A 15,356-nucleotide genomic window follows, 5' to 3' on the forward strand; every position below is an offset into this window, starting at 1 on the left:
TGCTAAAGGTGTCCCTCAGGGTTCTGCACGCTGCTGCTAAATGCTTTTGTCAAAAGGTGGAATACAAGAGGCTGGCGTGGGTGCTCAGGCAGGTCATGAAAGCGAGCTAAATGAAAGCATGTGTGATTGTTGTTGTACAGCACGCTTCAAGTGTGACAGCCAGCGCTTGCTTGCTTGCTTGCTTCACACAGCTGGACGCCTTTTGCTCTTTCTTCCTCCATATTTTTTTTTACCTACCCACCCTGATGCTAAGTTGAGTTGTAATGAGCCACCACATACTATGTTGAAACGGGTCTTACATACGTACGTATCCTCTTGCTTACATTGTGGCCACGTGTATGGACACGTACTCTGCTTTTATGTCATTCCAATTGGAGTAAGTAAGAGGGAGCAGCAGGTTCAACACGTAACGTAGGCCATCTTGGACCAGACCAAACATCTGCAATTGTGTAGGTTCTGCGTTACCACGGCGCTAAGAATGGAGTGTGTGCGGAGGTGGATTATGCTGATTGGTTGCGACGAAGGACGTCTTCTTTTGCGGCTCCGTCATCTTGAAACCATTTGCCGTGCCGTCCCTTAACTTGACACGTGTCCGCGCGTCGGCTTTGGAAGGATGGATGGATGGATGGATGGATGGGATTGTTTTCAAAAAGACTGAAATGTTGTTTGTAGCTGTATTTTTCCTCCAATTAAAACACTCGTCAGGTGTCCTTATGAAATGTTTGACATCATCTGGTCAAAACATGTCAAGGATGCACTTTTCATGGTCTTGAGAGAGGGAGGCCTGTACAGGCACAGCATGGCTGACTCATCTGTTTCCACTGTGCACTGTATTCAGTGAGTCTGCGAACTTGAGTCAGCCAGCTGAATCATCTGAGTCCATTGTGTTTCTCGATAACACAGATCTGAGTCAGTTGTGTTTTCAGGTCGTCAAGTCAGCGAACCAAATCAGATAAGTCTGCAGTGTTTCTTTCTAATTCGAATCAATCATCCAATATGCTGAATTGAGTCAGGCCCCGATTTCTGTCCGATTCGACCGAACCATGGTATGCTAACCCAAGTCAGTCGTTTCGGTCGGTTCAATTGGCTCATCTTGATCTGATCCAAAGTTTCAAAATAAGACTTTAGAGGTGCAAAAATACATGAAATACTCACTTCGCCTCGCTGAATGAACACCGTCGCATCGTACTGAGCGCTGTTTCTAATCGTCGGTGCCTCGAAACACGTGTTAGTCGTTTGAACCGCGGTTTGGCCCGACGGACTCTATCGGCGGTTTTGGGAATGTTGCCGAAAAGCCGAGACGGGGGGAAAATGCTAGTATGGCGTTTTCTTCCCGTTGTTGGCTTGACTTTTCTCTTGTGACAAAAAACACAGCAGACTCATGATGCAAGAACCTCTCCTTTTTTTTTATTCTACATCATTTCATGAGCACACTTTGTACATTTTCTTTTTGTATTTTATATCAACTCTAAGAAATTCACATTTACACAAAGCCTTGTACATTATTAGTGTGTCAGTACAGTGACAAATATCCCTTTGTGGTCATAATGATACATAATACTGCGCTATGGGAGGCAATCACAGTGACACGTTCTATTTAATCCCAGCCATGTCAACCGAATGCACATTCAGAACGACCCAAAAAAAGCTCGCAGGCACTGCGGTGCGACTCTTGGAGTGCGATAGTCTAATAAGTGCTTCAAAATGAATTGAGCAAACACAAATGCGTAACACAAAGGCATGAAAAGCGTCCAAATCAATTTGAATGCACTGTTAAATGTCACCGGCTAGCGTTAGCCGATAACCGTGACGGGCTTTTATGAATCTTGCGCCGTCTTTCAACGTTTGGCTTGATGTCACGATATGCCTTGCTATGGTGAAGGACTTGAGTCAAAAACGAGTCTTCCGGACGTCCCGCCATTTGCATCCATTACGGCTGCCGTTCTTGGTTGTCATTTTGACTCCGCAAGCAGTATTTTGGAAGCTGTCAGCGGCGGTGTCAGTGTTGTTTATGACGTTGGCCGGGCTCCCCACTCAACACTGTTAGTAGCTTCTGCCTGCCCGCCTGCGTGCGTGCGTGCGTGCGTGAATGCCACACAAGGATGCGGCTGAATCACGCCCACGCTGGCTCTCCACAGGAGCGTGATTCATATCCTCGCCTCCCTCGCTCCCTCGCGCACGTGAGCCGCGTGTTAGCTTCCAACTTGACCGTGGCTGCGCATGAGTCACAAATGTCGGACAAATCAAGGCGCTTAATTGTATGGAGATGGCCTGATGTAATGACTCCCTTACACTATATTGGTGCCATCATATATTGCGCTTCTTTGATGAGCATTGCTGGTCTGTGGGCGATAGACTGGATGCTGCCAAACCAAACTGGCTGAAGTTGACAAGTCTGGCGGGCGCCATCGAAACAATTGGAATTTTTGGCTGAAGTCCTGAAAATGGCCATTTGTTTGGCTTCCGACAAATAACCTTGAAAATGCCCGCCGACCACCGTCTTAAAAACCACGGAGACCATAAGCCGTTTGATCGTACCGAAAAATGGATCCAAATTGTACCCTTTGATCTTTAAAAGGTATTTATGTCCATACGTCACTGGAGGGGCTGACATTAAAGTGATAAAAGGTTGCCTGTGAAGTGAAGTGCTTTCATATCAGCCTGTCCATACAGTAAATGTCAGCGGCTGCTGGTGTGGAGAAGACACGCACACGCACACACACAAGCGCACACACACACGCGCGCGCACACACACATGCGCACTTGACGAGTGGGTGAATGATGGCGCGACTGAGCGCTAATTGCTACCTGCCTGCCCGCAGGTCTCACAAATGGACTGAGGCATTGACGCCGAGCGCCACGAGGAAAACGCCTCCTTCCTGTCAATCAAACGATGACTCCGAAGTGCGCCGAGAGCCTGGCCGTTAACAGGTATGACGTATTTTTTCACGATATCTACATGAAGGCAAATCGGACCGTGGCAGTGTGAAAGTGAATCCCGGACACCTGGGCCCAGTTTGGCCGTGAAAGCAGTGTCCTTGAAATCCTTGAAAACATGGAGTTCACCCTCCGAGAGTCCATTCAATTTAAAAGATGCTGCTGCGTTCAGGGTCACTGCTCACTTCATGGCGTAGTTGAAGGCTTGGCTGGCCAATGCCAGGTCAGCAAGGGGGCAAACAAAAACACCCTGCTGAGTCAGCATGACTGAAAAATGAATCTGGAGTCCTGCAGAAGGTCTGAGTGGATGAAGTTTAGCCAAAGTGGTTCTGTTACCACGGCGACGGGATACTTGCGAAAACAAAAAGCGAATCCGAAGGAAGATGCTTCCAGGCACCGGTGGGTTTCAAGGCTAAATCCTCGCCGAGCGGACAGGAAAAAAAAAAACAACAGAAAGTTGGGAAAAGGAGCTTGTGGAGTATTTGCTAAGATGCACTTTTTCTTGATCTACATAAGTCCATACGCTAAGAGTCCAGGCACGTGGTTCTATGAGACTCCGCATGCAGGGATGAAGAGTCTAGAAGAGGTCTTGGGGGTCAATACCCGGTCCATGTGGCCTCTCTGCTGCTTTCTTCAATGAAGCGGCCTTCCTCCTCCTCCTCCTCCTCCTCCTCCTCCTCCTCCTCGTCTTCTTCTTTCTCAGACTTCGGGAGGAGGCGTGACCGGCTCTGCTACGCCGTCCACCCTCACCACTGAAGGGCAGAGAAAGAAGAACATGTTTGAGTATTTGCCAAACATTTTGGCCCTCCAAAAAAGCCAATGTGTGGTTATGTAAAGTGCCTGGCGCTGTGTTGTTGTTTTTTTTTCTCTTTCCTGGCGTGTTCAAGTGGCATCATTAGCCGGACAAGGATGGTCATCAAAAGCGCTTTTATTCCCACAAACCTCTTAACCTGCTTTGGCACCCTGGAAACGGCAGAAGAATGCACACCGCTTTTGTTTGATGGGCTTTTGGTGTGAAGGCTTGCTATTGTCATGCATTCATCCTCACCGTCGTCGGAGATCCTTACATTCCAAAAAATGGTGATTCTTCTGTTTTTAATATTCCGCCGTTATCTCGGAAGCTGAGAAATGTGTCACGTTTGTCCTTGGCCGGTCCACGCGGCGAGCTTTTGTGCAGACGAGTGGAGGAAAGCCAACACTTTGGTGTTTCATGGCGAGGCTTGAACATTTGCTGACACGCTTTCTCTCCCTCACGCAATGAGCAAAACACAAGTTGCTCGCAATTTCCAACCGTGCATGTGTCTGGCATATGTGCTAGCAATTGGGCAACAGCTCGTGGATGACAATTGTGATGTTTACCCCAAATTGTCCGCTTCTACTTATAAATGGTCAACTTCCCGTGCGGCTTTGAGTTTGTCCGACTTTTTGGTGGGTCAACTCAGGAGGCTATGGAAGTGACCAAAGTTCCCCATGCTAACCAAAAGTAGTGCAGAGCAGATTTTCATGACATTCATGGTAGCTGTGGAAATGTCCAAAATGATACCCAAATGGCAGCTGGCTCTGTAAGGCTTTTTCTTCTGGGTCTACTCATGATAGACTTGCCCACCAAATTTCACGTGGCTTGGTAACACCGGCTTGTTTTGTAAATTGAATGTGCCAGCCGCGAAATCTGAGAATAATAAGAATGAGCAACGGCATTGTCGACGAGAGACTTGGCAAAGCGAGAACAAAAACGCTCAGACTGCTGGCTGCATCATCCTGATCAATGCACCTCAAAGTGGCTCAATCAAAAAGAAGCTTGCTCACGCATTGTTGGGCGTTTCCCCCCCCCCCCCCCGCTCGCTCACTCGCTCACTCATTCACTCACTCACTGGCTCACTCACCTATGTGCTCCTGTGCACGAGAGCGCTGAGGCTGTATGTCGGCCTGCGCCTGTTGCTGCTGTTCCTGGAGACTCTGAGTGTCCACGGAGATTCCGCTGTCACTGTGCAGCTTCTCTCCCTCCGGCGTCACCGTCTGGTTGTTTGCGGCAGCTTCCGCCGCCGCCGCCGCAGCGCGATTGTTAGCCGCCTGTTTGTTCTGCTTGCAGCTGTTCCACCTGTGAACAGCAGAGGCGCAACAGCTTGACCCTTGACCCCATCCTTTCAAAATGGACTTCATCTTAAAGTCGGGTGCTGTTGAGCAGGTTGAGACTGCCGGACGATCCGTCGTCCTCCAAAGTCAAACGACCTGTTGACTTCCCCGCTTCTTGACTTCTCCTTCCGCCTGTTTTCCTAAGCTGCCATAAAGCGGCACATTGCGTAGCTGTTTGTTATCACAGCCACCATCATGTTGTTTACATACGCTGATGGTGTTCTCCGCCATTTGTTTTTTGCTTTGCCTAAATAAAGCAAACGTGTACGCGTGTGCGTGGCTGTGGGTTCATGCGATCATTTAAACATTTACTGTATGCGCGCACGCCCGCCGCGCCTTCCCATCTGTGTCTCTTTACGAGGCCTCCGCTGTAAAATTAACACACGCGAGCATTTGATTTCATTGCTAGTAAATATGTCGACCGTTCTCATCACTCTTATGTCGTGGCTGTGTGAGTGCGTGCGTGCGTGCGTGCGTGCGTGCGTGTGTGTGTGTGTGTGTGTGTGTGTGTGTGTGTGTGTTCCCTTTCCCCCCCAACCCATCCCAACCCAACCCAGCCTCCTAAACGTAGCCCTTGAGTTTCCCCCAGTTGGCACTTTTCAAATAATCAATGTGCGTAAAGAGCCTGTGGTTGTGTGTGTGTGTGTGTGTGTGTGTGTGTGTGTGTGTGTGTGTGTGTGTGTGTGCGCGCGCGTGCGTGTGCGCGTGCGTTTGCGTGACCTCTATAGTGTATTCCATTTGAAAGTGTTTTTGTTGTTTTTGTTCTAAAAGGGTTATTGGTGTTTGTAGGTCAGAGCCTCCATCCAGCCCGACAAGGCATTAGTCCCCCTAAAAGGTCCATTTTGACGGCACACTTGCATTGGGGTTTTGGGTGTCCTTTGTAGCGGTTTAAAAGCCAACCCTGGCTGTAAAGTCGAACCTAGCCTTGAAAGCCTAAAATGAATTTGAATTTCCATCTATATATCAGTGTAGCCGCTTGCTGACCTTTTAAAGGCGATGTAGGCCACCAGGCCCACCACCACGGCAGCCAGGATGGAGCAGTAGATGGGGATGAGGTTCTCGTTGAAGCCGTGGCCCAGGAAGCGCGGCGGCGAGCCGGCGCCCGGCGTGGTGGTCTCGCCGCCCGGCGCCGGGCCCTCGGAACCGTCGGGGAGGAAGTAGTTGGTGAAGGCGGGTGACGTCGACTCTGTCTCGGTGGAGACGGATGGGAAGTAGGTGGGCAGAAGGGGATCTTAGAAAGAGAAGGAAGGGCAAAGCAGATTTGAGTGGACATTTTGCCCCACTTAAGTGGCTCCGTGTTCAATAATGGCTGCGATCGAAATGCTCTTGCAATGAGATGTGTCTTTTTTTTTTTCCTTTTTCTTTAGAAGCACATTTTTGTCGCAGCTGTTTTTGAGTTCTGCACAAAGGAAATGTTTCTCAGCTCGGATCCGAAGCGTGTGGACCGGTCCACCGGGATAGCCGTGGGTGGCTCCAGGAGGGCATGGCTTTGGCACACAGAATGTCTGCTTCCTGTCTTCCTTTCCCCCTTCCTCTCAGCTAATGATTGGTGGTAGTTTCCCAAAGCACAATGAGCGCTCCGGGCGTCCGCCATTAAAGTCCAGTGCGGTGAAAGTGTCAGGCCTGCTCCTGATTCCTTCCCCCTCGGGGCTCTGGTCTGCCAGAACCCTCCAGTGCGAAGCGCTCGGAGAGGAGGAGGAGGAGGAGGAGGAGGAGGGTTGACGGGGTGCTGGACTGCTCCTCATTAGCTCCGACTCGGAGCAGGAGGGATTAACCCTGTGAAAACCTCCCAAGAGTTCTTCAAAGCCAAACATGGCAACGCTCCAACCACATTTTAACAATGTGAATTTTTGGGCGGTTTGGACCAATGACAGAAGACACTCGACAAATTTACATCCCAATTTCCTACACTTGTGTAACTTCTACTTTATAGTTTTGAGAAGACAACCTGGAGCATTTCCAAACGTTCATCTGTTTGTCATTTTAAAAAAAATGACAGTGCTGGAAGGTCACATGTGCCTGATATGAGTTTGGACGCAACTTGCTGAGCGCACAAGCACTGCACTGCAAGACTGCACTGCAAGACTGCACTGCAAGACTGCACTGCACTGCAATGCAATGTGTCCTCTGATGCGCTCCCAAACATGTCATCTGTGTTCTCTTCTGTTTCCACCCTGCCATTGATTTGCTGCATTGCTTTCGGTGGCGAGCCTCAAGAAATGAAAAGACACCCGGGCCGGTAGTTGATGACAGGGCATTCCTGCCTGCCAGCCGGATCGCGTTACGAAACGGCTAGAAAATATCCTTCGCAGACAGCGAGGCATCATGCATGTGTCTATTTAAAGCTATTGATCCCCCCTAAAAAAAAAAAAAAAAAGCCGGTAGTCGGCGTGCGTTTCATGACCTTTCCGCAGCACGTCTTCGTGTTTCCTGCGCTCGCTCGCTCGCTCGCTCGGCCCTGTACATCATCCTGCTAATGCGCGTCCGGCTAATGCGATGAACGCAGTAACACAAGCTGGCAAATGGAATAAAGTGAAGGTGTGTTCCCGGCCGACGCTCACAATGTATATCTGCATCCGAGCAACTCTGGACACGATGGACTGAATTTCATTTTGTTGTTGTTTAAGAAGTTTGCTAATCAGCATAAATGAAAAGCCACACGTCAGGAGAAATGAATCTGACTGCTTTCACAAGCTGATGCAATTCTCAATTGTCCAATTTGACTTTGATGAGTAAAACACAAGTGCAGATTTGGAGCTCGCCTATTCATTGGCCCTTTTTGCTGGCTCGTGAAACAGCCCGGCGAGACTTTGTATTTATGAGCAGGGTGTGGACCAGAGAAGGTCTTGTGTGGAGCTCCACGTCAGGTTGCACAATGACGTCTTTATCACTCCCCCCCCCAGAGAACACTTGCCCCTCTGTGGAGGCGACGCCTCATCCGACGCATCCCAGCTTCCTTTCCAGAGGAAGGCTGATGGACAGAGGAGGGGAGTGTTGAGGAACAGAGAAGCTGCTGTCCAGGTTCCCAATTAGCTGAGGACACTTGCTGGCCAAGAGAGGCGCAAGTGATATGAAAGGGAAAGTGGAGGAGGGAGGGAGGGAGGGAGGGAGGGAGGGAGGGAGGGAGGGAGGGAGGGAGGGAGGGAGGGAGGGAGGGAGGGAGGGAGGGAGGGAGGGAGGGGCAAGCGCACCCACTGGCTGGCTGGCTGGCTGGCTGGCTGGCTGGCTGGCTGGCTGGGAGACAACATTAATACCAAGCTCTTCATTATCATCTTGACATCGTCGAGTTGAGCCAGCCACAAGCACCCATGTGTCCCAATACTTTTGTCCCTGTTGAATAGCACGATGATAACGTGGATGCAGCAGGTGTTGCGCTCTCACACGTGATGAGTTGAATGAAACATCACCGCGCTTCACAGCAGGCCAATGCCTGTGTACAATTGATTTGGGATTCTCATCATGAAAATGGCTCGTACGTATGTGGACGGAGGTCACTGGGCGAACCGTGAGCTCCGCTCACGGCAATCCCGTGACTGATCGAGCCCTCAAGATCAACGTGGTCGAATACTAGCAGCACAGGGCTACGTCAGGCTCTCGTGTTTGTATTGTTTCCGCTTCCTCCGCTGATTTAGCTGTCCATTTTATCCAGAGGTGGAAAATGGAATAAGTTCAAGCTCTGGATGATTCAGCCCATGTTTTCTGCTGTTGTGGAATTGTAAGAAGTTCCAATGCTCAACAAACTACCGAGAGAAAAGATTCGACACATGAATTTTGAATAAGGTTTCTGTGTTGAGGTCAGCTGCTGTCAAGTCAGATCTTCAAATAGCAGGAAGTGAGTGAATCTCTTTCGCGTGAAAGAGGTCAAAGACAAAGGGAATGTCTTGCTCTCCCACTAAGAAGAAGAAGAAGAGCACAGTGGAGGTTGTAAATGAAGTCAGCGGGCCCACGGGGCATCAAGAAGACACGCTCAAGTTCAGAGAGGTGGCGAGAGATGACAAAGTGGCAAAACCAAAGCATTCCAACCGGAAAGTGCTTTCAAATGACTTGTTTTGCTTTTGGCTCCGTGTCACTCGGCAGGGAGCGCTTTGTGTCCGAAAGGGCGCCTCGTAAATTAGGCCGCTGTCTTTTTTAGTAGGTCGTCCGCAATGGCCGACTGGGCCGAGCGGTGCGACAAGCGCTCCAGTGCGTCTGCTCAAAGCCGCCGAAAATGCGGCGGCTGCGGCTCAGCCAGTAGTGCGGGTCGGTTAGTAGCCGGAGGGTTGGTGCTTCCATCCCGCCTCTGTCACGGTCACGTGTCGTTGTGTCCTTAGGCAAGACACTTCACACACCTTGGCTCGGGGTCGCCGTTAGAAATGAGAAAGTCTTCTCAATTGGCTTGCCTGCTAAAACAATGAATAAAAAAAAAATGCTCGCTCCGGCCGGGCCGAAATGAAGCAGAAGATGCTCCTTCTCCGGTACGTTTGGAGCTTTACAAAAGGTCATATTAGCGTCAGTGCTAGCCGCTCCTTGTATGCTAAGCTAACACTTCCCGTTTCAAGGTGAACTCAGGTGCCAGATTGGCAAACGGATTGTGTCGGGCTACTTACTGTGGCAGACCGAGTCGCTGACGGGCGTGCAGTGCGCCAGCTGGATCTCGGTCTCGTCGTCGCAGATGGTGCAAGGCAGGCAGGGGTCCAGCGGGCTGTCGCGGTCCGAGAAGGTAAAGTCCTCGCACTCCTCGCACACGGTGTCGTGGTCGTGCTCGCAGTGGGCGTAGACGCCCTGGCCGGCCGGGCACACCGTGCACGGCTCGCAGCGCCCCGACAATTGCTCAAAGTAGAAGTTGTAGCGGCACACGCAGATGGCGTCGTTGGAGTCGGTGCACGGGGTCTCCATGCGCATCAGGCCCGTGCACTGGGTGCACGCGTGGCATTCCTCCGTGTGGCTGTAGTTCTCGGAGAAGGTCTCGCCTGGAGGCGACAAAGTCGTGCTCAATAAGCATCTTTTCAATGACCAAAGTGTCGTGGTGTTGACAAATGAAGCGGGAGCCCCCCTTTTGCGGCGCCCCCTTTCCATCATGTCCGAGCGCCATTAGTGTCATCAATAATGCAACGTTGATGAGTCTCACCATTTGGCCGGCCGGCCGGCTCAGCTTTTAGCCTGCGCGGCGCAAAAATCATCCAAAATTTCCCACGCTCTCATCAGCCCAAATAGGGCTGCGCAACTTTTCCGTTTTTTCCAGCAACTACTAAAGAAAGTGAAGCAATCCAGAATATGTGGCGCGCACATTCCTGAAGATTAGGAGGTGCAGCGCCAAAGGGGGCGCAAAAAGTGGAGACAATAGAGCTAAAGAAAAGACGGGGAGCGGTTAGAGAATTTCCTGGGATCCGCCGCCGACTCATGGCACGGCACGGCACGGCACGGCACGGGTGTGTCTTTAATGAAGGCCTGGTCAGTGGATGGCTTCCACCTAAGTTGCGGCGGCCGGCAAGTGGAAGAGCAGAGCGCATTGGGAATTTGCCGTGTTTCCTTCAACCTTTGCTTCCAGTCTTGAATTGGCTCTTAATCATGACGCTGACCTGTCAGCTTTTTGCTGCTGCGGCGGCGGCGGCGGCTCCAGATGGAAGAGAAAGCAGGCAGGAGACAGCTGATTAATATTTCAACAGTGCTGATGCTGACACTCAACTTAGAGCGAGTTTGAGCGGGGTCATGTGGGGGAGGGAGGCAGGCAGGCAAGCAGGCAGGCAGGCAGGGAGAGAGGGCTGTCGAGTGGCCAAGAGGAAGTGGGAATAAAATGGCGCTGCGGTAACTAAAGATTGGCTAGCAAACAGGAAATTTGGCACTTTGATGCTCATCAATGATTCAGTCGAGCACTCCGGTCGCAGGTGAGGTGCGGCGCGGCGCGGCGTTCCCGCGGGTGGGCCTCAAGCGCATTAAGACTTTCACTCGCCGTGCCCGTGCCGCAGAAAATTGGAAGTAAGCTCTCAGGGGCCGGCTGGCTGGCTGGCTGGCTGGCTGGCTGGCTGGCTGGCTGGCTGGCTGGCTGGCTGGCTGGCTGGCTGGCTGGCTGGCTGGCTGGCTGGCTGGCTGGCTGGCTGGCGTGCGTAAGTACAGCTCGGCTGAGAATAATTGTTCCCGATAAGCTCGGCGGAGGGAGGCGTTTAATTAGCGGCAGGCCAGCTGCATTCATGTAACAGTATGCATGATGAATGAGCAGATTGGTGCGCCGCTTTTTCATTCACTGAGCCCTGCCGTTCTTGAAAATAGTTCCGGCCCCAAAAAAACAAAAAAACATTTGCCCTTCCAATGAAGCGTGACACGCGGGTGCCGTTTACCGTAAGCGTGCAAATATGCAGATAAGAGCAAATAAGGCTTTGTTAGCTTCGACAGAACGCTGACGACTTGGGAAGCGGCGGCGGCAGGGGGTCACTCCACTTGTTTAATTAGCCACTGCGCAAAGCTGCATTCGTGTAACAGTACGCATGATGAATGAGCAGATCGGGCCCAGCCCGGTCAGGTGCGCAATTGATCTGCCGCCGCCGCCGCCGTACACTCGGGTGAGTCATCGCCCAGCGTGAATAGAGAAAGAAAAACGGAGAGTGGACAGGAGTGCGATGCGAGGGAGTGCTTGGACTTGTGCCCGATTGGGAGAAGGCGAGAGAACAAACACAACATCATCATCCAGCAAAATTTATGGCCGCGACTTTGAGGAAGATGATGATACTCATGTGATTTGAAAACACAAACGCGGCTGTTCAAGCTCATGAATGTTTTACAGTCGAAAGAGATGCTCCGTCGTCTCTTTTATGATCCCCAAGAGAGCTAAAGAATCACACAATTTACAGCGCAGATCAATTTGGGATTTTCTTGGCTACTGACCAGGAGGACAAGCAGCTGTTGGCCTGGAAGCAGACAACATTTCAAGATGTTTTAAATGGCCTCCACTTACTGAGAGATTCAAATCACCGTTGGGTTTAAAATTAGGCCGGCCGCACATCGGGCCACACCGCCAAAGGTGACAAATTCCCGAAAGCTCACTTGACTGGATTCAAGGGTGGAAGAATGAAGTTTATGCTACCAGCGTGAGTGTCATTTGGCTCAACTTTTCTTCAAAAGTCAGCCAAGGGCGGGGAGTCCAAAAAAAAACCCCAAAAACAAAAAGCATTTCGTAACATAGTAATTCAATGCAGATTTTGTCTGTTTTGTGAAAAGTTGAAAAAAACTCTTGGGTTGAGCGTGCCTTTGAAATGTATAACATCCCCCCCCCCCCCGTGTTAAAATTAGAAACACTGGTGTGTTTTTTGTTTAGTGTTGCGATGCTAATGGCGTTAGCATACTCAGCCCTCTCCGACAGAGAAGAGTAAAAAAAGCAAGCTTGAGGCACTTGTTCAATGCAAATCACCTTTGTTTTCAACATGTTCCGGAGAGTGCTTTTTATAGCTTTAAAAGAGGTCGGAAATGTGGCCAACGGAGGATTGAGGACTTCTTGTCGCTTGGTGCACCAATGTACTCTAAAGTGCGCTTCTCGGTTCAATTGGCCCAAGTTGAAAGCGGGCCCAATCAACCCATTTGAAAATGAAAAAGGGCTCGAGGACAGCAACGTGACAACGGAGACTGGTCGATTGGAGCTCATTTGTGGATGACGCATCAAGCAATGTGGCTGCACGTATTCATAGAAAGCAACTTACTGTCGAGACACTGCGCGCAGACCGTCTGTTTGGCGCCGCACGGCTTGACCACGCCCTCGCCGGGCGGACACTCCAGGCAGCACTCGCCGTCGTCGGTGTAGTGGCCCGAGTCGCAGGGCAGCTGCACGGCGCGCTCGCTCTTGGACGCCGCCCACGCCACCTTCAGGCCAAACATCAATTGACCATTTGCGTGATCCACTTTCACAATTGACATGTTTCACTGTCGTCGACGTGTTTTATCCACACTGACTACGTGGGCATCACTGACGGAGATAGGGGGGCACTTTAAATACGCTTGTTCCCCACAAGTGCCGGGCCAGACAATTAATTCTTTCGGGGATTTCTTTTCAAACATAGAAAACAGATCATGAATTCGCATATGCATTTTCCGAAGACGTTTTTTGGATTTGTCTTTTTTTTTGTTGGTTTCGCAGATCCGCTGTCAGGTTCTAAAATGTGAAAAGGCTCTAAAGCAAAAATGTCATCAAAAGGAATGAGTTGTATTATTTTGAGAGCGTCGACGTGAACGTTCCATTTTCAACGGAGGCCCCCCAAGCGCTCCCTTCCTTGCTTCCACCGTGACATTTTCCCCTCATCCGCTTTGTCTTAACGTGCGCTTGTTTTGCCTTTGCCGCAATTTCACGCTCACTTTGGACAAGAGCAGGGGGGGGGGCGTCTGATCTTTATTCCTAAATTGAATCTGTGGCCGCCCTTTGGGCCAGCTGTCACAGCACAGCTGGTTGGCAACGCGGGCGCGCCACTTCCGCCAGCTGCTTCACTGTCATTCAAAAAGTCCTCCAGCAATCACTTTGACAAGTTTCCATCAACTTGAGCTGAATGGGAAAGTGGGTTTGATGATGGATGGATGGATGGATGGATGGATGGATGGATGGATGGATGGATGGATGGATGGATGGATGGAGGGAGGGAGGGAGGGAGGGAGGGAGGGAGGGAGGGAGGGAGGGAGGGAGGGAGGGAGGGAGGGAGGGAGGGAGGGAGGGAAGCCATAAGTTTAAACAGTGCCTGAAGGTGACAATTGACTCATGAAAACATTTTTAGGGGTTTTCTTTGGAGGGAGGGGGGCAGGAATAAACATCCCACATTTTTGGGGGGTCAAGTAGAAGTCACTCAAATAAGTAAATCTGGTTTTCTGGCCCTGAAGAACATAGCTTGGGGTCCATTTTGGGGCCCCAAGCCACAGTTTGGTGCACCTTATTCAATCATCTAAAACATGACACGTTGCATTTGCATGCTTTGTCATGCACGGCTCCTTTTGTGGCATGCAAGTCGCAAAGAAGTCACTCAAACTCCCACATCAAAAGTGCCAAGGTACTTACCAGGGCGTACATGATCACAAGCACGGGAAAGGGACTCATTCTGTTTGTCCGAAAAAATGCAAAGAGGAAGAACAAGAGGAGCTATGTTCTCATTTTCATCCCAAATTGACTTCTTCGTCTTCTTTTCTCTCTTCACTGCAGCATCAAGAGGCGGAGGAGGAGGAGGAGGAGGAGGAGGAGGAGGAGGAGCAGCAGCGTCCTGTCCGGAGTGAGGCTCCGATGCAAGTGCAATGCAGAGGAAGAGGTGAAGTGAGTCCCCCCCCCTCTCTCTCTCTCCCTCTCGCTCACTCTCTCTTCCTCCCTCTCTCCCTCCTCCCTCGCTTTTGGCTTCTCACCCTCCCTTGCAGGTGCACTACAGGGAGGGAGGTAATAAAGAGGCACGCGCTGCAGTCACGACACGCACACGCGTGTCGCTTTACGACGGCTTACAAACGGAGCCAAGAGCTCATTTGACATGCTCGCTTAGCGCTTGCAGTATTTACTCGAGTTATGACTTGACAAGGTAGACTTTTCAACTTGCATGCAAATGAGAAGGATGGCATTGTGACGGCAAGATGCATGTAAAGATGTAAAGAGGCACGTACAGCCACAGAAATTCATACGGTACTAGTGTGGGCTGGGAAGAAAATCATCTGGATTTGTTGTATTGCGTGCAGCCAGCGTGTGTTGTGCATATTGTGCATAGTTGAGTTCGTCATTGATTGATGTACGGTTTAGTACCGTCTCCGGCCACAAGAGGGAGACAATTACGAGTTCATTCACCGTTTTGTCAAGTCCCTGTTTGAACTGGATGCACCCGCTCTATAATTACATACAAGTACAGATGTAAAAAGAACAATAACGATAAAAAGCAAAGTATTTCTTTACTTCTGTGTTATTTTAAAGTAGCAATGAATGAATGACATTTTTATTATGCTGTCATGCCTAGAGTCATACGCTCAGAATAAAAATAAAACAAGTAAAATGCCATTGTAATTATTGAACGAAAATGATCATTCCCCAAAAATGTACTACTTACTCAAGTAATTACATTCATCCAAATATATATAATGAATGCGACAACAACAGATATCGATTACACTTAGTTCATCAAATCCATATGAACTCCAGACGATGAAATGACTTGCAACAGACACAAAAATGCATTCGATTGCAATATCAGAGCTGGAGAATTCCAAGAAATGTGTTCATGATCACAAGGTGAATATAAAGTACAGATGTCTTTGCAGACCGTCTTCACCTGCTGCCATTTGGAAATTCACACTAATGGAACACAGCCATT

General features: G+C 50.1%; 1 protein-coding gene and 1 long non-coding RNA gene across 7 annotated transcripts in view; one reads left to right on the forward strand and one right to left on the reverse strand.

Annotated features, from left to right (window-relative positions):
* Positions 1-15,356, forward strand: part of LOC148384678 (uncharacterized) — a 114,124-nt gene that overhangs the window by 92,704 nt on the left and 6,064 nt on the right. For all 6 annotated transcript variants that reach the window (XR_015853281.1, XR_015853282.1, XR_015853277.1 and 3 more), the window contains 2 exons: positions 2,823-2,931; positions 14,216-14,318. This is a non-coding gene — a long non-coding RNA (uncharacterized LOC148384678). The remainder of the gene's footprint in view (positions 1-2,822; positions 2,932-14,215; positions 14,319-15,356) is intronic.
* Positions 1,386-14,379, reverse strand: ngfra (nerve growth factor receptor a (TNFR superfamily, member 16)). The gene is made up of 6 exons (XM_088357149.1): positions 14,075-14,379; positions 12,738-12,897; positions 9,657-10,019; positions 6,055-6,301; positions 4,821-5,035; positions 1,386-3,689 (listed from the first exon to the last, which is right to left on the reverse strand). The coding sequence occupies exons 1-6, from the start codon at positions 14,111-14,113 to the stop codon at positions 3,637-3,639; spliced, it is 1,077 nt and encodes a 358-aa protein (XP_088213275.1). The 5' UTR covers positions 14,114-14,379; the 3' UTR covers positions 1,386-3,636.

This window comes from Syngnathus floridae, chromosome 17, assembly GCF_059516105.1.
Source record: "Syngnathus floridae isolate MCC-2025c chromosome 17, RoL_Sflo_1.0, whole genome shotgun sequence".
Classification (NCBI taxonomy): domain Eukaryota; kingdom Metazoa; phylum Chordata; class Actinopteri; order Syngnathiformes; family Syngnathidae; genus Syngnathus; species Syngnathus floridae.